The sequence below is a fragment of the Lacerta agilis genome, chromosome 8, assembly GCF_009819535.1.
Source record: "Lacerta agilis isolate rLacAgi1 chromosome 8, rLacAgi1.pri, whole genome shotgun sequence".
NCBI lineage: Eukaryota > Metazoa > Chordata > Lepidosauria > Squamata > Lacertidae > Lacerta > Lacerta agilis.
Genome location: NC_046319.1, coordinates 61,060,781 through 61,086,983, shown reverse-complemented (window position 1 = coordinate 61,086,983; position 26,203 = coordinate 61,060,781). Strand labels below are relative to the sequence as shown.

Genomic DNA, 26,203 nt, shown 5'->3' with positions numbered 1-26,203 from the left:
ACGGTTGAAGAACTTGTGCTTTTTGAATATGACTGGATGGGAGATCATTTGTATTCAAATCCTCTCCCAGCCATGACTATGGGTCTGTCGCTTGTTCACTCAGCCCTGCCTACTCTACAAGATTGTTGGGAGGACCAAGACGCTCAGAGTCACACACTCAGCTTAGAGCTGCAAATTTAAGCAAACATGAAACTGCCTATAATGCAGAAAGATCGAAAATCTAAGTGTAATATAAGCAGTTGTATAAACTTTTGTTACTTTTTATTCAATGCTATTGTTTTTATCAGATGTTATTTTCTGTGATTGTGTTTTTTATCGTTGTAGGTTTTTTAAACTGTTTTTAATGTTGTATTTCAAATTGTTGTAACCCACCCTGAGACCTTAGGGTAAAGGGGCGGACAATAAATAAAAACAACAAAGCAGAGGAGACAGTAAGTTGCCTGTGGCTTTTTGGAGGAAGGGAAAGAGAAAAGGCAATAAATGGAATGCAGGGCAGGGCAGCCAGTGTTGTGTAGTGGTTAGAGTGTTAGACTGAGACTTTGGAAATCCAGGTTCTAGTCCCTGCTTGGCCATGAAGCTCTCTTTTGTGCTTAGCCTACCTTCCAGGGTTGTTGTGAGGATAAAATGTGAAGATAAAATGGAGAGGAGGAGGATCATGTAAGCCAACTTGTGTTTCTTGGAGGGGAAAAAGGTGGGATAGAAATATAATACTGAAAACCTGTTTTACAGGTGGTATATAACTCTCAGCAAGCTACCTAAAATGTATAAAATGAGATCTAATACGTGCTGGAGGTGTAAACAGGCAGAAGGGACACTGTTTCATATGTGGTGGGGTTGCAAATAAGAATTTTTGGGATATGATATATGAGGAGTTGGGGAAAAAAAGTTTAAGCAAACCTTCATAAAGAAACCAGAAGCCTTCCTCTTAGGCAGGGCTCCCCAAACTAAGGCCCGGGGGCCAGATGTGGCACAATCGCCTTCTCAATCCGGCCCACAGACGGTCCGGGAATCAGCGTGTTTTTAAGAATATAATGTATCCTTTTATTTAAAATGCATCTCTGGGTTATTTGTGGGTCATAGGAATTTATTCATATTTTTTTTCAAAATATAGTCCAGCCCCCCACAAGGTCTGAGGGACAGTGGACCGGCCCGCTGCTGAAAAAGTTTGCTGACCCCTGCTCTTAGAGGCATTTTAGATTCAGATATTCCAAAGGGAAAAAAGAGAATATTCTTATATGCTACAACAGCAGCAAGAATATTAATTGCCAGAAATTGGAAAGGTGAATTAGAGGAATGGCAGGATAAATTATTTGAATATCTGAACAGGCAAAAATGATGGAGACAATTAGGAGACAGCCAAACCAAAAAGGAGCAGGAAATTTATAAAGAATATTTTAAAAAAACAGTGCCCTCAAGTTAAAACCTGGGCATGCTTTGATTACCGGTAATTTTCGCAAACCACAATATGGATTATAAGTATAGTATTCGGATAACAGAAGAAATAGCGAAATGATTAAAGAAGCAGTTTATTAAATGGATAAGACAGACCCGCTTTGAGAAGGGGGGAAGTCTATTGAGGAAGATAAGGAATTGGGAATTAAGAATATTGTGGCATAAGTTCTTTTGTAAGAACGTATGGATTTATGGTTTCATTTGGAGTGGCTGCTCCAGTCTTGTGTAAAAAATCCTGGACAGATCAGTGACTGACATGGACAGGCTGTTTGAAGTACAGAATGTCCAATCAAAGTACAGAGAGCTGGATGGTCAGCAAGACGACCAACTTGCCCAGCACAATGTCAGAAGAAAAGGAATTGAATGGTGTTGGTTGAGGGGTAAACTTTGGGAGGAACAAAGGGTTTCCAGCAGAAAAAGGAAGAAACGGGAGACCTGCAGTTCCTTTTCCCTGCACTGGAACACATGCTGTCAGGCGGGAGGAGCAATCAGAATAACCTCCTATTTATGGATTGCTGATATTTTAGAATTATTAGGGGTTGCTTAGCCATACCAAGCAATAAGTGGTATTTATTTTGGCAGCCATGGCCAAACTTGGACCTCCAGATGTTTTGGGACTACAATTCCCATCATCCCTGACCACTGGTCCTGTTAGCTAGGGATGGTGGGAGTTGTAGTCCAAAAACAGCTGGAGGGCCAAGTTTGGCCATGCCTGGTGTAGGCGGGGTGGGGGGTGGGGGTGGGGAGTGAGTCAATGGGGAACATGATAGAAATGTATAAGATTTTCTCCTTGTGTGGAGAAAGAAATAACTTTTCTCCCCCTCTTGTCATGCTGGAACCCCGGGGCCATACAATGAAGTTGAATGTTGGAGGATTATTCACACAGCATATAGAATCACAAGTGGAAAGAGGTGCTCTTGCCACTCAGGACCAGCTTCTGAGCAGTGTTAGAAACTCAGCTATATAAGCTAGGTGCCAAATGGCACCTTGAACCATGGTTGCCACAACGGAATAAGGTCCATTTGTCAGGGGTTTGGACTAGATGGCTCTTGGAGGGTCCTTTCCAACACTACAATTCTATGATCTCAACTACGGTACGTTGCTTGACGGTAGCTTGCTCTTAGAACAATTCACTTGTCCCAGTATGCAAGAAGGAGAAACACACACAGTGGGGAATGGACTAAGGCAGAGGTTTTTAAACTGTGGCCGCCAACCTGCCACCTAGAGATCTCCACGTAGTCACAGCTGGACCCATGCCAATAGCAAAACATGCTTAGCGCCTGGCTAGTTTTCAGCACTGCCTCTGAGCTTCCCATAGGCACCTGGTTGGCTACTGTGAGAAAATGATTCTGGACTCGATGGGCCTTTGGCCTGATCTAGCAGGGCACTTCTTATATTCTTAGAAGCTGTTGTGGTCACAATGCATCCTTATCTATGTTTGTGTGTATGTGTTGAAATCAGAATGGTGTGCCCATATTACATTCGTTCTTGCCTCTTTAAAAAATTGTGTTTCGGAAAAAGTGGCATATAGAGGTCTCAAAATGCAAAAGATAAGAGCAGGTTGCATTGCAGAAATATAAAGCAGAGTGTTAACTGGTTCCTTTTTCTCAGCAAACAGAAAATGCCACTGTTAGGTTAGGAAGAGAAGTGATCATTAGGTACGGGGGGGGGGGGTATTTTTCTAACTCAGGCCTTGATCCAGTATTTTACTTGTGTGTGATATCCAGGGGCCCTGGATGGAGAATCCACCCCTGTCTGTGTCAGATGATACCTTCAGCCTGTCGGATGCAGCCTAGAAATATATAGGGACATAGGAAGCTGCCTTATACTGAATCATTTTCTTGGTCCACCTGGCTCAGTGTTATCTACACTGACTGGCAGTGGCTCTCCAGGATTTCAGAAAGGAGTCTTTTTTTTTGCATCCCTACCTGAAGGTGTCCGGGATTGAACCCGGGACTGTTTGCATGCAAACAGATGCTGCACCACTGAGCATCAGCATGTACACATAGCACATCCACATTTGACCATCATCCAGCTGTTGGCGGAAGCCTGCTTCCGTCTCCACACCTCCATTTAAGAATCAAAACCAGGCTTTAAAAATGACCATAGGCAGCCACAGTTAATACCATGGTAGCTGCAGAAACCCAATTATATACACATTTTGCACCACCATGGCAAAAATAGGCAGTCGTTCATTCGCCAGCTTTAAAAGATGGTAATGGAGACACACCCAGGTTTCCACACAGCCGAGTTTCCCCTCCTCCAAAGACACTGGAACTTGTGGAATTTGGCCATCCCTATGGACCAGGGCAGCTTTTTGTTCCCTTTGCCCAGTTCTGGTTAAAAGCCGAATGGCTTCTTTTTGCCACCTTTGCGACCAGAATCTCTCCTTCTCCTACTTGTGCTCTTCTCTCTGTCTCTCTCCCTCTAACAGCTCCTGTTTCTTTTTCTTTTTTTCTTAAGTCCTTTTTTGGGGGAAGAAGGGGGGGAGGGGTGGTGGAAGAGTTTTTGGAGAAGGCCTGGGAATGTTCCTGCTTTGTGTGTGGTGTGTGGAGATGGGGCTTTGGGCCTCTTCCTTTCAGATGCAAGGGGGCTATTTGACTAATTCAATGGGCTTCAGTTTGATTACCTATCTGATAACAGAGGAATTTGAACAATGTGTGTGTTTTGTGAAGGAGGGGGGGAGGGCTTGGGGTGCTCTGAAGACCACCAGCTTCTTTTGCAGGTCACTTCAAAAGACCCAGGGCCAAAGGGAGGGAGGGGGAGGGACAGCCTTCCTTGCAATTTTCTCCCTCCTGTTCCCCAGGGGAAGAGAAGATTGCTTTTTTTGTTGTTGTTGGTGTTGGTTGGCCAATCTCTCAAGCACTCCTCAAAATAAACAGCGGTATTTCACATTTCACTCAGCGCTCGAGAGGCATCTGCTTCTAGCACAAGAGGGTCGACTGCCCATATTTGCAAGGAGACCCTGATCTAACTTGTCCCCTGGTGCAAATTGGTGCATCTCTTTGACCACTGGGGAGATGGACTTTTTAAAATGTGGCTCATGCATGCATTCATTCACTCACCCACCCACCCACACGAGTCCTTGAGGTTTCAGTATCCTCAGGATCTCTGTAAACATCAGATCACTGAGATCTCTGTAAACATCAGATCAAAAGGTGTGTATATGTGGATGTACCGTAACTTCGGTTTATTGCTATAGTTTTCTGAACTGTGTTCCGGGGAGCCCTTGGAAGGGCATCATGGGTTCCTCGAGAAAGTCAGCAATGGCAGACAAGAAGCTTGCCCTCCTCTAGTCTTATCCCCTTACTATGTGCAGCTCTAAGAGTGTTGCTCACCTCAGCCAGGGCAACAGGTGAGGCTCCACAGCCTTGGCTAGTGTAGCGCATTACAGGAACTGAGGGTGCCACCCTGGAAGGTGGGCAAGATTGTTATTTTCAGATCGTTTTGCTTTTGGGAACATAAGAAACTGCCTTACTTTGCACCTCTCTGAATTAACTTACCCAATGTGGCTCTTTGCCTTTCTGAGAAAAGAATGAGACCACGCCACAGGGAATGCAGGAAGCTTCCCTGTACTGCTTTGTATATGGCTTGCAGTGGCTGTTCAGGGCTTCAGATGGGCCTCTTTCCAACCATAAGTGGAAACGCCAGGAATTTAAGCAAGGGTTTTCTGTGCGAAAAGCAAATGCTTTACCGCTGAGCTATAGTGCTCGCTTGCTGTTGGCAGCCCTGGAAATCCTTGTATTGAGGGGCATGATGTAACTATTTAAGAAGAAGATGAAGGTGGCTGGCTCCAGAATGTGGCAAAGTTGGGCATTTGTCAGGACCCCAATGCAGCAAAACGCCCACTGCTGTACTGCCCAACACAGAATGTCCAACAAGACAAAATACAGCCTAATTCTTAGTTTCCATGTCCTGCCTCTCCCAGGTTGGAGCCCTGCACCAAAGTTGCCCTCCAAATCCCAGGGCCAGCGCCCGTTTCTGCTACTCCTGGGACCAGGAGATCTTAAGGGTCGCCTTCTTTCAAATGAGCCTGCCCACTTGCATAGGTCACAGTCTGTTTCCCTATTCCCTTGCCTTCTGATGAAGCAGGTGGGTACTCTGGACAGTGTCCTAATGGCCGCAGCCCCCCAGGCTTTGGGAGCTCCCCTGACTGGGGGTTCCTTTGTCCTCTTCACTCTTGGCCTTCTGGTGCCATATGAAAATGTTTGTTTGTTCCTGAAGGATGATGATGATGATTTATGGAAAATTATGGAAAATTTGTGCAGTTGGAAAATCAGCTTTAAAACCTTGCACAAGAGCAGCCCTGTTTTCTTTATAATGTTGCAATTGATGGGCAGCATCTCAATAAGGGGAGGGGGGAGGCAGCATTTCTGGAAATGCGGATGTGAATTCTTTTATCACTCCCGCTGTTTCTGATGTTCCCGCTGTTTCATGGCAGAGGTATCCGTGGGCTTGGGGAAAATCCCAAGAGGGCACATAATTGGCCACATAATTCTGACTAATGTTGGGAACAATATGAGGGGGGGATGGAGTGGCTGGAATCCAGAATGGAACAGAGGATTAGCCTTCTATATCAGGCCAATGGTCCATCTAGCCCAGCATCCTGTTCTCATAGTGGCCAGCTAGATGCCTATAGGAAACCCACAAGCAAGATCCTCTCTCCTGCGGTTTCCAGCAATCTGTATTCAGCTTCTAATCCTGGAGGCAGAACCTAGCCATCAGGGTTAGTAGACATTGATGAAGAAGAGGAGTTTGGACTTGATATCGCGCCTTTCACTCCCTTTAAGGATTCTCAAAGCAGCTAACAATCTCCTTTCTCTTCCTCCCCCACAACAAGCACTCTGTGAGGTGAGTGGGGCTGAGAGACTTCAAAGAAGTGTGACTAGCCCAAGGTCACCCAGCAGCTGCATGTGGAGGAACAAGGACGCGAACCCGGTTCACCAGATTACGAGTCTGCTGCTCTTAACCACTACACCACGCTGGCTCCCACTGATGGCCTTCTCCTCCATGAATTTGTCTAATCCTATTTTAAAGTTTGTGGCTATCACTGACCTTACAAGCACTAAAGTGGCTGCCAGGGGTACAGTCCACGCTGTAACATTTTGTTGCAGGTCCCAGTCATTTAGGCATTCCCAGAGTACCAGATAAGGCTAAATAGGCTTGTTGGTGGGGAGCTGTATTTATTCGAAGTACCTGTTTGAAAGCTTACAATTTAGTAGACCCATCTGTTCTCAAAACGGGCACATCTGGCATCTGGGATTAATCTGTCCTTCAGGATATGGCTATGATTCACATTTCCAGGTGGGAGACGCTTCTCTTGTGGTTCGACCCCATATGGCTCCATGCTTATGTGTGAATGGTGAAACTCTATTGAGCTGGGGGAGAGTCTTCAGCATCCTCCCTCCCAGCTGCATGAGAAGACACCACTGTGAAGCATCTGTGGCCAGGAGTGAAATTGGATTTGAAAATCATTTGATAGAACCTCATACACTGACATCAAAGGAAGGCTTGTAGAAGCCCCAGCACTTTCAATCCATGCCAACAATAGATTGATAGGCCAATCTGCAGCGAGGATTATATGCTTGCGGTGCCTCAAAATGTCAAAGGCACGCCCCATTTGTGATTAGAATTGAACGCTGATAAGGGGTAAAGGTTTTGTTCTATCAATCTAAATAGACTGATTACTGAGAGTGCTAAGGCAAGCTATCCGATGAAAGACCAACAAAAAAAAAATGTGTGACTGGGTTGGCCCTGTTTTTGCAAGGACAGAGCAGATAATAATGCAAAGGGTGTAAGGGGCCAGGCTAGAGGGCTCAGCAGCAGATATGGGACTCTGGCTGCTGTCAAACAGCTGCAAAGGAGAGAGGTGAAAGGATGGGTTGGGGAAGGGAGTGCTGCCAACTTGAAGCCACAACCCTCTCCCAGGTGTGTGCTTGCTGTGTCAAGGGGGAAATGGCTGGGGAAGGGGTTGTAGAGGGAAAGTGCTGAATGGGGAAAAGCTGCATGCTTCTTCCTTCCCAGGTCTGGTTGAAAAATACCGGGAGTCTGACCTGTTTGCTCAGTCAACAGAGAAGCACATTCTGCTTTTTGATGTTTAGCCTGCTGACTTTTGGAAAGCCTAAGTTGAAAACGGTGTTTAAGGCTGTTTATGCACCATACATTTAAAGCACCCTAAAAGAATCCTGGGAGCTGTCCTTTACCCCCACACAGTGCTACAGTTCCCAGCACTCTTCAAAAGCTACAGTTCCCGGAATTCTTGCAGGGTGGTGTGTGCTTTAAATGTATGGTGTGTACACAGCCCAAGTCCCCTGAGCTCCACTCTGGTAGGGGCAAGTGGCATAACCAAACCTAAGGGTGTCCACAGGAATTGTCTTTGGGGGTGGGGAAGGGGAAGGCAAGGTAGAACACTGAAAGTGGAGGAGAAGGCTAGTTCCTAAGGAAAAAAATATATATGGAAAGAATAGTGCCTATATATTTTGCATCCTATCTCAGGTTCAACAAATGCTAGAACTTTACTCTGTAAAAAAAAAAAAACAATGAAAGCAGGCAATTGTGGGTTATGGTTTGCCTGGGGTGATGGGTGCTTGCCCCCTTGCCCCTACCTCTGGACACCCATGATGAGGCCATGCCAAAGGTGAGAGTTGAATGCACCTCTTTGAACTATCACAAGGTGCCCACAGTTTTCATTCCATTTGGATGGTTTGCCCAGTTGTTTCTGTGGGTGCAATGATTGTAAATCAGGGAAGGGGAATCTTTTTCAGTCTGGGGGCCGCATTCCCTTCTGGGGGCCACATTCCAGGGGTGGGTGGAGCCAGAGACAAAAGAGGGAAGAGCAATGGATTTAAACTTTACCTATGTATCGAAGGTGTGTTTCTGCACTCCCTCTCTCCCCTCCATCCAGCGAAGCAGGAAGCATTACCGTATTAGAGTTCAAGCACACCTTCCACTCAGACAAAAGCAATGAGGGTTAAGGGGCAGGACTGATGGGAGTTATAGTGCAAAACATCTGGAAGGCACCAGGTTAGCAAAAAAAAAAAAAAACCATGTTAAAACAACTGCACATCCTATGTATGTTCAGTGCAAAGTAAGCCCCACTGTGTCCAGTGTTTAGGATTGCAAATTAAATGTGACTTCTTTATCACAGCTTCATTCTTGGAATAATTTCATCAGCCTGCGTCTTACTTTGTTTTAATACTCTTGCATTTTATTTAATTAGCAAACAAACAAAGTTTATGTGCATTTAGAATGGCCATGGGGCCAGTGCTTGTTGGTAGCAGAGGATATGGAAGAAGATAATTAAATACTCTGCTTGTGGGGGGGGGGGAGAGGCGACACTGACTGTGAGATGGCCAATCAACACAATGACTCTGCACCATTTTTAAATATGGGTTTTCTCTGCAACTGGGCCAGAGGGAAGTTAAGTGCAGTCACATGATCTAGGTTACTGAGCAACTCATGAATGGTGGGCATGCTCCATTCATTATTATTATTATTATTATTATTATTATTATTTTAAAAAACCACCCTTCTGTTCTAAGGAACTGTTGAGTACAGCAGATGGCCTGTCTGACTAAGGAATGATAGTGGGAACTACTTCAGCAAGTCTTGGACGTGGTTAACACAGGATAGGTGGAAATATATTATTTTAACTTTTTCCAAAACAGATTGAAAGTAACCATAGGGCTCCTTTTAATCCTGAGATGGCACTTTACACCATAATTTGCTACACACTGTATTTTAGCTCTGTTGCTGTTGTTGATTATGATAGCAATAGGGAGTTTGAACTAATAAGTCCCCAGTGCTAATCTAATTTTAACCACAACCTCACTTGATATATCTCACCCTCATTCTTTCCATCTTTTGTATGGGGAGCATATTAGGAGACCCCTATTTCCCGTCAAAGAGCTACAGTTCTCAGAGTGGTTAACAGTCCCTCTTCCCAGGGAACCATGGGAATTGTAGAAGACAGTTCCCAGGATGCTTTGGGGGGGGACACTAATGGTTCCATATGAATTTGCTAAAAAAAATAAACAACCCTCAACAACTTTGGCAAAGAAAAAAGAAAACAACTTTTCTACCCGGATTTTCACTGTTTGAAATATGGCAACCTTAGACTATGAGTGTTAAAAGTGGCATGATGTTGCTTTAAAAAGTATAGTGCAGATGGCACCCAGATTACACTACTTCACTTTGAGGGTTGTTGTTTTTTTACTAGCAGAGTCTTATTTTGGCAACAGTGGAAAAGTCTTCTCCTTGTGAAAAAATGGTTGTGGAACTCAGGATTTAAACAACAAATGTTTCTCTATCAAAGGTAAAAAGGAGGAGGTGTAATGTCACAATGGTAAACTGAACACTCCAGGGACACACACATACACGACCATCGATCCATTTTTATTGCTGAGAAATGAATCGGAGCAAGCGTTAGAGAATGACCCTTAGAGACCTGATCGGGGCACTCTGCAGATGTTACAAGCACAGTGGTTCAATGGAGACTTTCAGTGTTGCTGATTGAGTTTTAATTAGTTGAAATCTCTGTGCGTGCGTGTGTTCTCCGGCACATGCTTTCTATTTCTTATTGTCCTGGGTTCTTCTGCAAATGTGCTATAAAGCAGAAGCTTGAGTTAGAAGAGTAACCATGTTAATATGTTGCAAGCAAAACCAGAATGTCTCGCAGCAATTCTATATCCAATTTCCTGACACAAAGCCAATAATAATAATAAATAAAATTGTATATGCAGGAAAATGGTGATCAGCTATTGTTAAAGAATGGTATGATAAAATATGGGGTTATGCATTGATGGAAACATTAAACTTAATTTATGAGATCCAGGGAACAAAATCAAAGATGGGATAATTTTCTGTCTCTTCCCCCCGCCCCGGCCTCCAGAGCAAGCTCCACATGGAAGGCTTTCGCAGCCTGAAGGAAGGAGAGGCAGTCGAATTCACCTTCAAGAAGTCCTGCAAGGGTTTGGAGTCCATCCGAGTCACCGGCCCAGGGGGAGTGTTCTGCATCGGCAGCGAGAGGAGACCAAAGGGGAAAAACCTCCAGAAGCGCAGGCCGAAAGGAGATAGGTAAGGCTTGGTGCAAGCAAGGAAACCAACAGCTGCTGTGCTTATGAGACCTTGGGTGTTCTGCATGCCAGAGGTCTGGTTGCCTGTGTCAGTCATAGATTGGTCCCCTGGATCTTTTGGCAAGGGAAGAGGTTATTCCCAGAGATAAACCGATTCCCTGAGTTGGTTTAACAGTCAATCCCTTTCCCCAGGGAACTCTGTGGGGAAGCATTCTCCTAATAACTCTCAGCACCTTTAACCAACTAGTTCCCAGGATGCTTTGGGAGAAAACACAGTGGTATAACAGTGCTTTAAATGTTAGGTACCAATGTGACCACAGTAAAAAACAAATCCGGTACAGTACAGTGGTACCTATCCGTTCTGGAAGTCCGTTCTTAAACCAAGGCGTGCTTTCCCATAGCAGTGGGGGGAATCAATTTGCAAATGGAACACACTCAACAGGAAATGGAAAATGTTCTGCTTCCAAGGCAAAGTTCACAAACCAAAACACCTACTTCCGGGTTTGCAGCATTCTTAATCCAAGTTGTTCATAAACTAAGGTACCACTGTATTACTAACGATTCCAAAAGTCCCAATATTCAATTCATCTTTCCAAATCAGCAGTCAATTGTTTCTTGCATCAGAGGAACTCTCCATCCATGCATTCTCCAGAGAGAAACAATTCCCTTCCATTCTTCAAGCAGTGGCACAAAGGGAAGCGGGCGTGAGAAGAGAAAGCGAAATCCCTAGCCAGGCTGTTTAGGGTTTCTCCCCAGCAAGGCCTAATCTTCCCAGTCCTACAGAGGCCTGGTTTCCATATCAGCCACTACTGTGAGGCAACAAAGACATCTATTTTGCTTCCTCCCCCAAACACACTTTGGGGAGGGTGGGTCTCGGGATTGTCCTTGGTCAAACCTGAGACCCCCTTCCCAAAGCAGGTTGAGACCCCAGGACAGACTTTGTGAGCCTCTCGGCAGGCTGGGTTTTTCACTCCCCCCCCCCAAAAAAATTCAGTGTCCTGGGCTATAGATCTATGAAATCTATTTAATAGATCTATAGGCTGTGGCATTGCATTTGGGGCAAATTTAGTTGGTGGTTCTCCACTGCAGGTGGGAGCCAAGCTTTGCTCCCATTCAAAAGTGGCAGTGCTGACTAACCACTGCTAAAAATCAGTGCCCAAAGGCCCAATAGGGAGAGTGGCAAGAGGCAGTGTGGCTTCCAGGACCTTCAGCTGCTGTCCAACCTGGCTGCCTGCCTGCCTTAGCTACAATTAAAGGGCCATTCCCCACAGTTACAGTAGCAGGCATCAAGAATGCTACCTTGCTAGAGTTTGTTGCTTTAAGGCCAGAGCCCAAGCAACTGAGAAGAGCTTGAGTGGCTTTCGCCTCCTCTGGACAGGGATTGGGCAGCAGCCTTTACATTGTGCTAGGGGGCTTCCCTCACCATTTTAAATGAATGGCAGATGCAAATTTCCCAGGAAAGGGCAAAAAACTCAAAAGTGAAAGGTCAGAGGTCAGAAGCACCGGGGGGGGGGAGGGGGCGCTGAATAGCACGGGCTGGTGCTCCTGTTCTGCGAACGTGTGTTTGCAGGATGGAGCTGTGATTGGTCTCTTTTCCTCTAAGACCCCCCTCCCCTTTGCGCAGCGAGATCAGAAACAGAAAAGAGACACCACAACATGGGCCTATGGTTCAAACTACAACTCCCATCATCCCTGACCATGGGCTATGCCAGGCATCCCCAAACTTGGCCCTCCAGATGTTTTGGGACTACAATTCATCCCATCATCCACGACCACTGGTCCTGTTAGCTAGGGATGATGGGAGTTGTAGTCCCAAAACATCTGGAGGGCCCGAGTTTGGGGATGCCTGGGCTATGCTGACTGGGGCTGATTGGAGTCGTTATCCAGAACACCCGAAGGAGCAGCAGGTTGGAGAAGGCAGCTTAAGATCTTGCAACCAGGGATTCTTTTAAATGCATATGGCAGGGAAATATGCTTGGGTGGATGCGTATATGAAAAGCATGTTCTTTGTCAGTGAATTGTATGCCTCCTCATGAGGAGTGTGCCTCCTGTGTTTGGAGATGAAGGTGAACATTATTGACATCCATGTTTCTCAAGAGACAATGGAGTGTGCCTCCGGGGGTGAAGTCAAAGGGCTGCATTAGCAGCACCCAAGTGACCTCCCTGGGCACAAGCCTGAGCAGTGTGGGTGTATGGAGGTCCCGGGCTGCCCAGACAACGAGACACACACACACCCTTGGCCTTGCTGAAGTGGTCCAAAGGAAAACAGAGCAATACGTTTGGCACCAGCTTGGCTGCAGGAGTTGCCAGAAGGAACCGGACGAGGCACCGTCCAACCATCTTAGGGACTCCACTCTGGATTCATCACTGTATCAATCTTGGCTTCCGCAACAGATGTTAAGTAGCTGTCAACAGTGTGATAGCAGAGCAGGGTTGCCCCCTTGTGGCATTCATGTGTACTTCCCACTCATGATACACATGGTGTGTGTGTCCTTAATTCTTATATGCTTAAATTGGAGAGAACTGTACCGGATAGCTCAGGTGGTTAGAGCATGGTGCTGATAATGCCAAGGTTGCAGGTTCTGTCCTGTATGGGACAGCTTTGGGCTAGATGGTCCTTAGGGTCCCTTCTAACTCTGCAATTACAGTGGTATCTTGGTTCTTGAGCTTAATCCGTTCTGGGAATCCGTTCGACTCCCGAAACTGTTTGAAAACCAAGGTGTGGCTTCCGATTGGCTGCAGGAGCTTCCTGCACTCAAGCAGAAGCCATGTTGGATGTTTGGCTTCCAAAAAATGTTTGCAAACCGAACACTTACTTCTGGGTTTGCGGCATTTGGGAGCCAATTTGTTCGACAACTAAGCCATTCGGGGACCAAGGGAACACTGTATATGATTCTTGTGCAGTTGCACCTGATGGCATATTCTGCTTCCAGGTTTGGTTTATTAAAGGATTTGAAATTATTAATTATTTTACATTGTGGTTGTTTTACTCTTGAGTATCCTGGACCCAGAGCACTTAGAACTTGTAAGTAAATTAATGTTGGTTTTGTGGTTTAAAGGTGATGTCTTTCTTTTTTATAAGAGAAGGCCGAAGGCTTCTTGTGATCTTTAACAAATTGCACTTAGGAGGAACCTCTCCCGCGTCTCATCTCCCCGTCTCTTTTCTCTTTCCCAGATGCTACAACTGTGGCGGCCTGGATCACCATGCCAAAGAATGCAAGCTCCCGCCACAACCAAAGAAATGCCACTTTTGCCAAAGCATTGCTCACATGGTGGCCAACTGCCCCGTCAAAACGCAGCAGTCGCCCAGTTCTCAGGGAAAGCCCGCCTACCTCCGGGAGGAGGAGGAGGACATGCACAGCTCACCCCTTGTTCCTGAAACCAGGGAATGATGTTGGGAAATCAGAAGGGAATATACTAGATCAACAGGCTTCAGGGCATCGAGTCGGCAAAAAAAAAGAGTGGGTGGGTGGGGGAACAGTGAATAGCCTCTGCCCCCAGGCTTAGGGAAGGCAGGCACCTAGCAAGAGAACAGCAGCTCTGAAAACGTGTAAGACTTCAGCACAGTGAAAGCCCAGGGAGCCTGAATGTTGTTTCAGCATGGGGAGGAGTTCTGCAAATCCTGCCCCCAATTGTTCACTTCTGGGAAATGGGGAAGCAGCTGCTCCTTTCTCACTTTTGCTTTCTCCAGCAATCCAAATAATATTTTGAGGGTTTTAAAAGAAAAAGAAAAAAGCTGAGAAATCTGGTTCAGGGGTGGGCTGATTTTTGCACAGGTTAAAGTTGTCAGGAAGTTCTCGTGTGGTTGCATGCTGTGGGGAGTGGGCCAGGCAGAGAAAGCGGTTGTTACATTCTACTTAAGTCAGAACTTTAGGGCACAGGTAGGGATCCTGTGACCCTTGCGATGTAAATGGACCACAGCTCCCATCATTCCTGACCGCTGGCCATGCTAGCTGGGGTTGATGGGAGCTGGGTTCTAGTAACACCTGAAGGGTTGCAGGTTCCCCACTATTGAATTAAGGGTTTATTCAGGACCCTGTTCTAAATAATGCATCTAAATTTCCTACCTTTGGGGACTACAGACAGATACAATATTGTGGCCTCTGTTTTCTGCCCAGGTGCAGGTCACCCTCAAAGTTTCTTACTGCCCATATGTATGTGGGGACTCATCTTGGCCAAGTGGAAAGATTTAGGCCTCAGGTTTTCGAGGAAATGTAGGCCCGCTTGCAGATATGTAAAAGGAGCATTTTAAACAATGCATGTACTTTGGCGGGCAGAAATTATTTCCACAAGCCAAAGGCCTACCCTAACTGTCAAACCAGGTCTGAGACCTACACTTGGCTATATGGCTTGTTTTTCTTTGTTGTCTATGTGTTGCTTTGCATCAGGTGTGGGAAAGCTGCTATTGAACTACAACTCCCATCAGCCCCAGCAAACATGGCCAATAGCCAAGAATGATGGGGGTTGTAGTTCAGCAACACCTGACAGGCCTGCGGGTCCACATACCTGCTTTATATTACTTGGCTAGAATGTAACAGATAAAAGCACAAACACAGGACACTGGATTCGTATTGTTTGTAGTATTTTTAAATTTTACACTTTCTGATTCCAAAAAGCCTGACAGGGAATTTAGTGCAGGATTTACCGTGCTAATTTCAAGCACAAAGGTTTTGAGTTCGAGTGTTTCCCATTTTGTTTTTGAACTTTCACTCATCAGGTTAAGCTGCTGTTCCCTTGCCTCTTGCCTGCTTTCCCTACTGATGCCTTTAACTTATTTCGTTCCCAGGACAGCTTAACTTGCCGTGTGAGACACATGGGGGAGGGCGGGTGGGTGTCTCTTTGCTCTGAAGCCGTGATGTGAAACCTGCACTACGACGTGCGTGTATGACGTATCTTTGGGTTTGCTTTCTTTTTGCTTTCTTTGTTTTCTTGGTTTTGGGGGGGATGGGGGTTCAGCGTTCATTGCTTTTGTGGTTTTTTTTTTAAAGAAAAGTATAAATATTCTGTTTTGTATTTTTGTATATTTTAATCTTTAAGAGGAAAAAAAGGAAGAAAAAGAAGAGGGAAAAAAAGAGGACATGATTACTGCAATGTATTTCTCAGGTATTCTCAGGTACATCTCAGGGATGGAAGAACCTCAGCAGCCTTCTGGGGATGAACAGATTGGAACCTTGTGGCTTAAAAACTTTGGGGCGGGGGCATTGTTACATTTAACAGCACAAAGAACAAAAGAGTCTCTGTTTTTCAACTGTAGCTTGCTGCATGTGGGTGGACTGATGTTTTTAGACACTGTATTCGGATAGATTGTCCGCCCCCCGGCTGTATTCACAAATGGATTTCATGTACAATCCGGTGGGAAGTTTCTCCTGTGCATTGACACTCCTGCTCTGTTCCTATTCATTCCCAAGGAGTTTAGGTAGGAGAACTTTCCTCTGGGTTGTACATTTGGGCCATTTAGGGACAGCACAGCCAGATGCATAAAGCTTGGGAAACAAAAGCATTTTACGTATCAAGCCCATTTCACCTCTCTGGGGGTGGATATCTCTGCTCCCAGATGCCCAACCATTCCTTAAGATTCTTAACACTGTCTGTCATCACCTGGTTGCCATATCTGCATCTTGCTGCTACCGCACTCACGCATAATTATTTCTCTTTTGAATGATTTGGCCCATGGTGGCTTTCTTCAAGGCCCTGATGTGAGGCAAGGGAATGTTGGGTGCTGCTGAATCAGGGTGGCAGAGTAGAAGACAGAGAGATCTTGACTCACAAGTTCTCCTGCCTGAGCCTGGTTGGCTCCCTGTAATAAAAGGATGCTGGACTCGATGGGCCATTGGCCTTGTGCAGCAAGCTCTTCCTATGCGCATACGTTCAGGCAGCAAAATCCTTATGGCTTGTCATGGATTTCCATACCATCCTGGCTTTCTCTCCTTTTCCTGTGCCCATTTTAGTCTTGTGAGTTCTTCTTGTAGTCCAACCACATTAAGAGCACCCCAAGAGGAATTCTGGCATTCTACTCTTTTAGCAAAGTGCTGCTTGTTCAAGGTTGGAAGTTTTTAAGCCTCTTAAGCCTCTACACTAGAGTAGGGGGATCAGCCTGGCCAGCTCTCCTGAGATGTGAATTTACAGGTCGATATTTGGGGGGAACTTAAAAAAACATGCAAGGTTGTTGGTTAATCTCCAGATCATCAGCCATTTCCCACAGAGTTTCCTATCCAGTATATCTGAATAACTTATCCCTAGTGGGCCCGTCCATTTTTAAATTACCTGCATTGCCAAACATTTTTTCTTAAATATCAAAACTCACATAGCAGCTCTTCATGCTTTCCCTTACTGGACAGGCTGCAAACATTTTGCTAGTGGAAGGAAGAGCTGGTTGTGGGCTTATTATCAAGATCCAGCATTACCAGCTGCTACAGAGCCATGCAGTGGAATTTGAAAACTAAAAACAAAAAGCTGTTATTAGATAACACTCACTTGCCTATACAGTAGCTGAGAGTGCTCTCTGTCTCTTCCCGCCTCCCTCTCCCTCCCTTTCCTGCAATGATTGCAATGAGGAGGTGTGAAATATACAGGATGTTAGTTTTGAAATTGCTGTGAGGATCTTTACCTTATCTACCTCAGGTTAACGTGTCTTGTGTCAATGGGGCCAAATGCATATAGCTCGCTCTGAGTTGCCAGAAGAAAAGGGATGCTTCCCTAGAGTGTGTCCAAAAATTAAAATGCTGCCCCTTCTAGTTTTGTATCCGTCTTAAAAATAAAAGAAAATACAGTAGCATTGTCCCCCCCCCCCCCCCATTCCCTTCTTAGATATTTAGTATGTGTAAATATCTTATGTAAATCTTTCTGGCTTATTTCCAGTTTTTCTTTTTGATGATTGTTTACAAACATGAGGGGGTGGGAAATAGCCAAAGCATGTGGTGGGCATTTGCACCAGGTGGGCATAGAGGGGGGGCACCCTCTTTGTACCTTGCCACTTTGCAACTTTTGCCATGTGAGAGCTGGTTAAGGGGTGGGGGGAATTTCCCATATCTTCCTACAACCAATGAGAGAATTGGACTTCTGAAATAACAATGATTTATCTGCAAGCCAAGAGGAACAACATTCTTTTTGGGGGGGGGGGAGGGGGGTTGGGTTGATTCCAGCTTCTTCCACCCACTAGTTTGCAGAATTGTTTTGGAAATTCTTTAGGTCAGTCTCCCAGGCCTTTTTTTTTTTTTTAATGACAAGATGGTTTCTAAAACTCTTCAGCTTGGTCTTGCAAATAAATCGCTGCTTGGAATAGGCAATATCATTACCATTTTAGACAGTGATGGACACTATGCATTAGGGGCAAGCAGTGTGCATTGCAGTCAGGCTGGTGCCAAGTCTGCACTCAGGGTCACTGTGGAATAGGGAGCACTGAATGTATTGGGGGTGGGAAGGGTGGGGGGGGGGGATGATGGCGACTTCTTGCGTGGCTACATGATTGTGTACTAGGAGACAAAACGAATGTAACTCCCATGTTTACTGCTAGCGACCAAAGCTTGTTTTGTGTCAAACTCTTTTGACTTTTTATGAAGCGGGTGGGTGGATGGGTGGGAGAGGGTGGGGATGAGAGGGTGACTGTGTGGGGTTCTTTTTGGAGGGGGGAGGGTCATGTCTGAGCTGCAGGACTCTTCAAGCAAGCAGCTATCCTGCTGATTATGTCTGGTGGCGACGTCAAAAACCCCCCACGACTGCATTCCCCTCCCCTTCCCTATTTTCATTTTTGTACCAGTTTTGGAAAATGATGGAAACAAATAAAGAATATGGATCATGACTTTCTGTGCATCAATTCCTTTCAGCTAAGCATACCTTGAGGTGAAGGCAAATTATTTTGGAGAGCTAGATTTGGGAATCTAATGGTTGCTCAACCTTGGATTTGCTGGAGAAACTTCTGCAAGACCAATTTGTGAAAACAATGTCTGCTTGCTAGCAGAGGTGGCCCTACCCCGAGATGAGGTGAGGCAGTGACCTCAGGTGGCAGATTTGGGGTATGAACACACCTCGGGATAGGAGATTGGCTTAAGATTGGCCCTACTATTAAGCAAAGTGAGGCAAGGATGGGAGAGGCTCTTGTGGTATCCTGGCATCTCACCTCCTTTGGAAAGGGCTCAGCAGTTATGAGTAGGTTCAGTTTTTTTTATTAATGAATCTAGACTAAGCAACACACCATGGTTCTGTACAGGACTTGCAATTACGCACAGGTCCTGCTTATTAAACACAATGCATTCCGTGGAAATCAATCTTTAGACGAGCGTTCGCATAACAAGCCTACAATTTCCATTATTTCTCTGGAAATATTTCTAAACTGGGATTTGTCAAATCTCTCTTCTCCCCCCCCCCCCAATGGTTTCTCTCTGAATTGGCTGCAGCCAATCAGGAAGAGAATCTGATCTCTCCTCCCTGGTTTGTTTGATCTTTCCTGCTCTCCAATGCATCCAATCTCCCCCCCCCTTCCACCCTGGTTTCTGCATGAAAATGGCTGTCGCAAACCAGCAAAGCAGAAACAAGCAGGGAAATAAGGGCAAACTCTTGATGTTTGGATATCTGAATCTGCAGGGGGGTTTTTTAAGCAAAGCTTTGCCATAATTCATTACATTTAATTTTAGCACATTGAGTGGGCCAATAGTGGGACTTGCGTACATTGAACACAATTCACAATAACGGACTGTGTTAAGCATGTTTTGGGAAGTGGTGTTGCCTATTTAGCCATTTATCAACCCTGACTCTGGGCAAATTCATACAACTAGCCATTGAGCATTAGAAGTCTCTCACAGCGATGGCCACTTTAAGAATATCCGACAAGGTCCAGTTTGTAGTGGCCCCAGGGATAATGGATTGTTAGGTGATTAAGAGAGGATCTGAAGAACTTAATGGGTTTCTGAAGCCATTATCTCTGATCTCCAGTTTCTTTGCCATTCCTGAAATTTTGGTACGTACAAAAGCTACTAACGGCACCATGTAAAGTGTGTGTCTCTTCAGAAGTAAGTCCCGTGGAGTTCACCAGGACTTCTTCTCAGTTAAGAATGCATAGAATTGCACTGTGAGAGATTCCAAGAAAAACCTGAGAACTGACCCATTTATAATCACTTCTTCAAAATGTAACACACTAAAGCCCTATTCATTCGAAAGACTGCATTTGGGAAGAGACTGGAAGTCTGCCCCATACATTTGGAGTACTGATAGGCCACATTTATTGTCATAGTTTCCCCCAAAGAATCCTGGGAGCTGTAGTTTCTTAAGGGTGCTGAGAGCTGTTAGGAGATCCACATTCTCACAGAGCTACAAATAGCAAGAGTTCCCTGCTGTGAGGAATTGACAGTTAAAGTACTCTAGGAATCGTAGCTATAGGAGTAGGGGTCTATTAACAACTATCTTCACCCATAACAAACTACAGCTCCCAGGTTTCTTTGGGGGAAGCCATGACTTTAAAGTAGTATTGGGGTTCTTTTAATTTTATGGCATGAATGTGGCCAAAGTGCGCAGAGGTGGCCATGCTAGCCCCACACCTGGGGCCTTGTCTGTTCCACCCCCACCCTCAAACTTCATCCAGTTGAGCAGAAAATTCTGAAGGGGAATTCTTAGCATAGTTGTGCAGAATTCCTGGTTGCACCAAGAAGTCTAAACATGTTCAGCCAAACACATGAAGAATCTCTCCCCAGACTTTGAACCTCACTGCCTGAAAGTCTAGAGTGGAGCTAACAACTACCCAAAACAAAGAGAACATGCTCCAGTGGTTCCTAGTGCAAATCTATTGTTTAACTGAGAAATCTGAGGGCTCCCTTGGACAAAAAACAAGGACACCAGCCAGGAATACCAGTGCAAAACAGCACTGGTATTCCTGGCTGGTGTCACGACAGGTCTCCCACCTGCTCCGAGATGAAACAAGATGGAAGCCCCGTACAAAAGAGAACCCCATACAAAAGAGAACTTTTATTAGCTGCTGATCCCCATGTTACACCCCCAAACTACATCACTAATACTGTACATCATGGTTACATCATGAAAGGCTAGGTCTGGTGGCAGTAATCTGAGCATCCTGGAACCTGCCCCATGCCTCCTCTTGCCCTCCACCAAACACCCATCAAGTGAAACAAAAGAGATATTTACACTTCTCTGTTTCCCAGCCAAATTAATCACACCCTTTTGTCTTCATCTGGGTTTGTTATTTCTGGAATGGCTCTCTGTCTGGCACTCAGGTATCAGGATGCCAGGAACGGGCGTAGCGAGGGGGGGCGGGGGCGGACCGCCCTGGGCAGCCCCCTGGGGTGGGGGGCACCGCCCCCCGCGATCGGCGGCACAGAAAGCATCGCTCGGCACACAGTGGCTGGTTTGCTTGCTGGCTTAGCCAGCCGCCGGCGCCTGCTTTCCTTTTTTAAAAAAAATTTCAAGGGCTTTTCTCCCCGCTGCCGGGGCAGCCAGCGAGGAGGAGGGGTGTCACGCTTGTCACAAGGGTGACACCCCCTCATCCTCGCTGGCCCCCCTTGCCCCTGCGGGCGTCTTCAGCAGCGGGGAGAAAAGCCCTTTTAAAAAAAAGAAAAGCCAAGGCAAGCAGGCTGCTTGTCTTGGCTTTGCTTTTTTATAAAAGGGCTTTTTCCCCGCTGCTGGGGCGGAGCCGCAGTGACGTTGCATCGTGAGTTACAACATGACGCCACGATGCCCCACCCCCAGGGGTGCGTCCGGTCGCTGCCCCGGGTACCGAGGAGGCTTCCTCCGCCCCTGGCCAGGAATTATCACTCAGGCAGAGGGGCTGCTGAGTAGCTGAGCTACCATAAATTTCTGAAGTTTTCCCAGTGAGCCAGTACATTTATCAGTGAATTGTTACATTTGGTATTGTGCAGCAAAGGCCCTTTGAATAGACAGGAAGAAACTGTGATGGAAGTGTTTTGTGGGGACAAGTCACAAAAGTGATTGTGCTGATTTTGGTAGTGGGCTGCATGTGCATAATATCTGCTGGAGGGGCAACCCCCCCTTCCTATACATAAATTCCTGCAACACTATTAATGTGCATTTTGTAGTAAAAAAAAAACACCCTTCTTTGGGAGTTTGGAATTCAAAAACACTTCATTCTTAAAATCTGACCAGAACTAGCTTGAAAAAGCAGTAGGACCAAAACAAAAGAAGTGTGTGTGTGTGTGTGTGTGTGTGTGTGTGTGTCCTGAATGAGTACCAGAGCCCATTCTTTCTGTTTTGTATTGGACCATCAGGCTAGGGCTGTTGGGAGTTGTAGTTCAAAACCTCCAGACAGCACCAGGTTGGCAAAGGCTACAATAAGGGCTTTAAAGGTTAATACCAGCACCTTCCTCTTGAGCCCATAAATTAACCGGTAGCTTTTCCTCAATAAGTTACCAGCGGCTGCTTTGTTTACCCTCGGCTGCCGTTGCTGGAACCTTATTATGACCTAATCCCTCAGCCGCCACCTCTGAAATTCCTCAGGCACCTTTGCTCCAAAGTCCTTCCTCACCTTTCCTTTGGGGCTCTGAACGGCACATTTGTCTCTAGGCTGCTCCTGACAAGGCGAACACTGCCCCCCTCCACCACCACCCCCCCAAGTTGGAGAAATATCAGCCGGGAACTTAAAACCGCTCCCCTCTCCAGCGTAGGCCTCGGAGGCTGCCGTTGGCTTTGCTCCCAAAGTGGCACGCCTGGATCTGTCAGCAGGTGTCACGCCTTTCACACCCGGATCCTCCCCAACAGGTGGGCCGCCTCCTCAGGCTGAGGGAGCGTGAAGGTGGAAAAGCAAAGCGCTTCTGGCTACAGAAAGAGCCACCGGCCCGGCCTTCGCTTGCAGGCAGGGTGTAGTGGCAGCCTCAGCCCGTCCTCTAGCAGTTCATTTCCCTCAGGCCTGGAGGTCAGGACTCGGGAGCCGTCTCTCCCCAGACGGTTTGCCACCATGGCAAAGAAAGAGGGTCTGAAGAGGCAGCTTTCTCGCTTCTTCTCAAGGAGTGAGTTGAGCTTGAAGGAGCTGCAACAGAGGCGGGAAAATGAAGATGCGGGTCCCAGGTTGGCAGGAGCGAGAGATGAAGGCGGCAGAGGGAAACGGAGGATGAGGCCTCGGAAGAAGAGAACCTCGGAAGGGTGAGTGTACTAGGTCCCTGGGTCAGGAGTAAGGATGGGGGGGGGGGCTGGTTGTGTCAACGTGCATTATCTTAATTTAATTTCTCTCCCCCCAGTCTTAAATTCAGTTTTCCACATTTCCACATGAATCAGAGGTTATTTTTTTTAGCATCCCTTGTGAAAATTCATATTTTAGTGCAATGTTCTTTGTATGAAGTTTTGGCTAATTACACATTTTTGCAAGGAGTTTCCCCTAATGTATTGCAATTTTATATGTAATTTTCACAAATGTTCTGTGAACCACCCCGAGATCTTATGATGAAGGGTGGTATGTAAATCTAAAAATTAAATAAATCATGCATTTTTATGCATACTTTCCCCCCATATAATTTTGTAAACATTGGTTGGAGAGCTGCATTATGAAATTCAGTTAAATGCAATTTTCAAAGCAGAGCTGTGTTGTAGTTTACAAGTGCAGATGTGAAGATTCACCTTTACGCCTTTGTCAGGACATAGGCCATGTACTTATTTATATACAGTAGGGTAAGGGTTTTTTGTTGTTGTTGTTTCATTTTACAAATGTGTACAATGAAGTGGTCAGGTGTGTTTTTGAAGTTATCTGCACATTCCTGTGTTGGGTGAGCATGCATAAGTTTATAACTGAGGAGAGGCTGTGGCTCAGCGGAAGAGCCAGAAGTGGCTCTACTATTAGGCAAAGTGAGGAAACGGCCTCACGCAGCAAATATTGGGGACCAGTGGCGGTAGACCCCTGACTGTGACTTCTCCGGGCAATTCTGCTCTTTTGAAGAACTGAGGTATGTATGCAATATGGGGTGTCCTGGCTCCATTAAACTAGCTTGCTTCTGTATATGGAATGTGTTTGTCCTCTGCAAAATGTATTGGGACAGTCCTGTGCAGAACACTTCTTTTGCATGCAAAAGGTCCCAGGTTCAGTCCCCAGCATCTCTAGGAAGGGTAGGGGAAAATTCCTGCCCCAAACCATGGAGAGTCATTGCTAGTCATTGCAAACAATAACTGTGCTAGATGAACCAATAGTCTGACATGGCATAAGTCAGCTTCCTGTACAGAGGTTTTGCAGGGAACAGCTGCAGATCAGTGATAGAATCATAGAGTTGTAAGGGACCACGAGGGTCATCTAGTCCAACCCCCTGCAACGCAGGAATCTTTTGCCTGACGTGGGGCTCGAATTCATGACCCTGAAATTAAGAAGTCTCATGCTCTACTGAGTGAGCTATCCAGTAAAGCACATATGACAGATGCACCTGAATGCCAGCAATATATGGGAAATCCAGCCAGATGGGTGGGGTACAAATTATTATTATTATTATTATTATTATTATTATTATTATTATTATTATTAATAGACAATTGGAGATTTGTCCAGGAGCCCTCGGCAATCCTTCCTTTCCACTCTGCAGCTTGCTGATATGCTCCTGTCCTCTGCTCTGTTTGCATTTCAACAGGAGCTGTTTCAGGAAACAGGCCACAGCTGAGTCATCCCAGGGAGCTCAGTAGGGATCACCTTTCAATGAACAATTAGCGTCAGATTCTAGTTTTGCCCTCACTTCCTCTTTCTCAGCTCAGAGCAACCACTACCTGAGCCCTCATCTGTTGACAATATTTTGAAGGACCAAATACCAAATATAAGAAAACATTACCGTTCTTGATGGTGGCAGCAAGGACAGGCGATAGTTAAGAACAGCAAGGCATGAGTGAGGGGGTCACAATTCAGGAAACACCCCCCCAAAGAGGGCATGCAGCCCTTGGGCTGTAAAAGGATCTCCACCCCTCGTATAGGGAGTGACTGGGATGGGCAAGTGCTCAATGAAAAAGGGAAGCAGAAGCAATTATTTGGCCGAGAGACAGTTGGTCTTTGTGGCCTCTTGTGTACCTTCCCTTCTGGCTCCAATCCTTCTTTCTTGATTTCATTCCAGGGCAAGTGAGGAGGATGTAAGCTCAGTGCAAGTTATGGAGCCCCCTAATTGCAGTAGGTCACAGAAGCCGGCATCGAAGGTGAGCCCCACTGCTGTCAAAGAACCTGTGGAAGGGCCTTCTTTGGGGGCAGGAGAGGTTGTGAGGAGTGCGAACCCAGTGGGACTTACTTCTGAGCAGACATGTTGCAGTGGTTCTCAACCTGGAAGACTTAGATAAATTCATGGAGGGTATCCATAGCTAGTAGCCGTGATGAGTACCGGTATGTTCTGCCTCTACTTCGGAGGCGGTATGCCTCTGTATTCCAGTTGCTGGGAATTACAAGTGGGAAAAGTGCTGTATTCTGGTTTGTTTGTTTGTTTGTTTGTTTAGAAAATGTTATAAACCACTTGATCATAAAAATCTCCAAGCAGTGCAGAAATAGAATTATAGGTAAAACATGGCTGAAATCCACCAACCAATTAAAAACAGGGGTTTGTCAGGGAAACAGGATCCAGTGAATCCAAAGCTTCCCTCAGTCTCCGCACCTTAGTTGAGTAATCATTTATATCGATTAAAAATCCTTTGATTTTTTTAAAAAATGTTCCTCTAAGTATCAGATTTTCTAAATAATGGTTAATTATTCTTAAGGCAAATAAGAAAGGCATTATTTATTCATTTATTTTTAAAATGTCTATCCTGCTTTCTGTCCCCAAGGAAGCTTTCAAGTTAAAAAATAAAACATCCAATTTAAAAAAAACAACTGCAATCAATACAAAGCAAAGTCAGAAGTGTAAAATCCACTCAGCATCAAGAAAAGGTTCCTCTGAGGTAATGCTTGCTGTGGCACATGTGTGAAACAGGGAAATATATTTTCCACCAGAACAACTGCTTCATTCCTAATCCATGCAGATTTGATTGATTAAATCAGTTAAACTCATATGATCAGTAAGTCAAAATTTAGTTAATCAATTGATAGGTAGCTCTCTTTAACTTGTATTTATTTATTTAGTTTTGCTTTTAATAATATGATACACAATCACCTGAGAGTCCCACTGAATTTGATCAGGCTTACTTCTGAGCATACATATGTATATAGGTGTTGGATTGCTCTGAATATATGTATATAGGACAGCTATTTATTTGTTGAAAATGCTTCTAGGCCACCTATCAAAACAGAAAATACCTTTCCAAAGCAGTGTGAAAAATATACTGAAAGTGTTTCAAAACAAGCATCAGTATTCACAATCAGCACAGAAAAAGCAGTAATAGAGCAACATACAGCAGCAACCCAAACATTAAGCTACTCCCTTAATGGTGGTTCATTTGTGGGTGGGAGAAATCACCCTCCAATTCTGGATGGTGGGGAATAATTTTTAGTCTAACCCAGCAAGGTGATTCGTAATGGGATGGACAAGATGTGCTTTCTATATCTTCCATCTTTGTACTATTGATCGAAGCATGTCACATGACTCAGTTGCCTTCCCGTGACACACAGCTGACACACATATATGTGTGCTGGTTTGTGCTTGTGGTGGCCCAGCAGTTAGTTTCCTCTGTTATCACCTACCAATCTCATCTGGTGATAACAGATGAGATTGGTAGGCATTATGGTGCTGGAGGAGACTCTTGAGAGTCCCATGGACTGCAAGAAGATCAAACCTATC

The 26,203-nt window shown here is 45.5% G+C and overlaps 2 protein-coding genes across 2 annotated transcripts in view; both read left to right on the top strand.

Moving 5' to 3' along the window:
- LIN28A (lin-28 homolog A) overlaps window positions 1-14,253 on the top strand; it is a 47,913-nt gene extending 33,660 nt beyond the window's left edge. The window contains exons 3-4 of the mRNA XM_033157839.1: window positions 10,343-10,527; window positions 13,702-14,253. Coding sequence (XP_033013730.1) covers window positions 10,343-10,527; window positions 13,702-13,918 — 402 coding nt within the window. The 3' untranslated portion in view covers window positions 13,919-14,253. The remainder of the gene's footprint in view (window positions 1-10,342; window positions 10,528-13,701) is intronic.
- Window positions 14,254-24,592: 10,339 nt separating this feature from the next.
- The window catches only part of CRYBG2 (crystallin beta-gamma domain containing 2), a 60,983-nt gene continuing 59,372 nt past the window's right edge, over window positions 24,593-26,203 (top strand). Inside the window, exon 1 of the mRNA XM_033158692.1 lies at window positions 24,593-24,638. Within this exon, the coding sequence (XP_033014583.1) occupies window positions 24,594-24,638 (45 nt within the window). The 5' untranslated portion in view covers window position 24,593. The remainder of the gene's footprint in view (window positions 24,639-26,203) is intronic.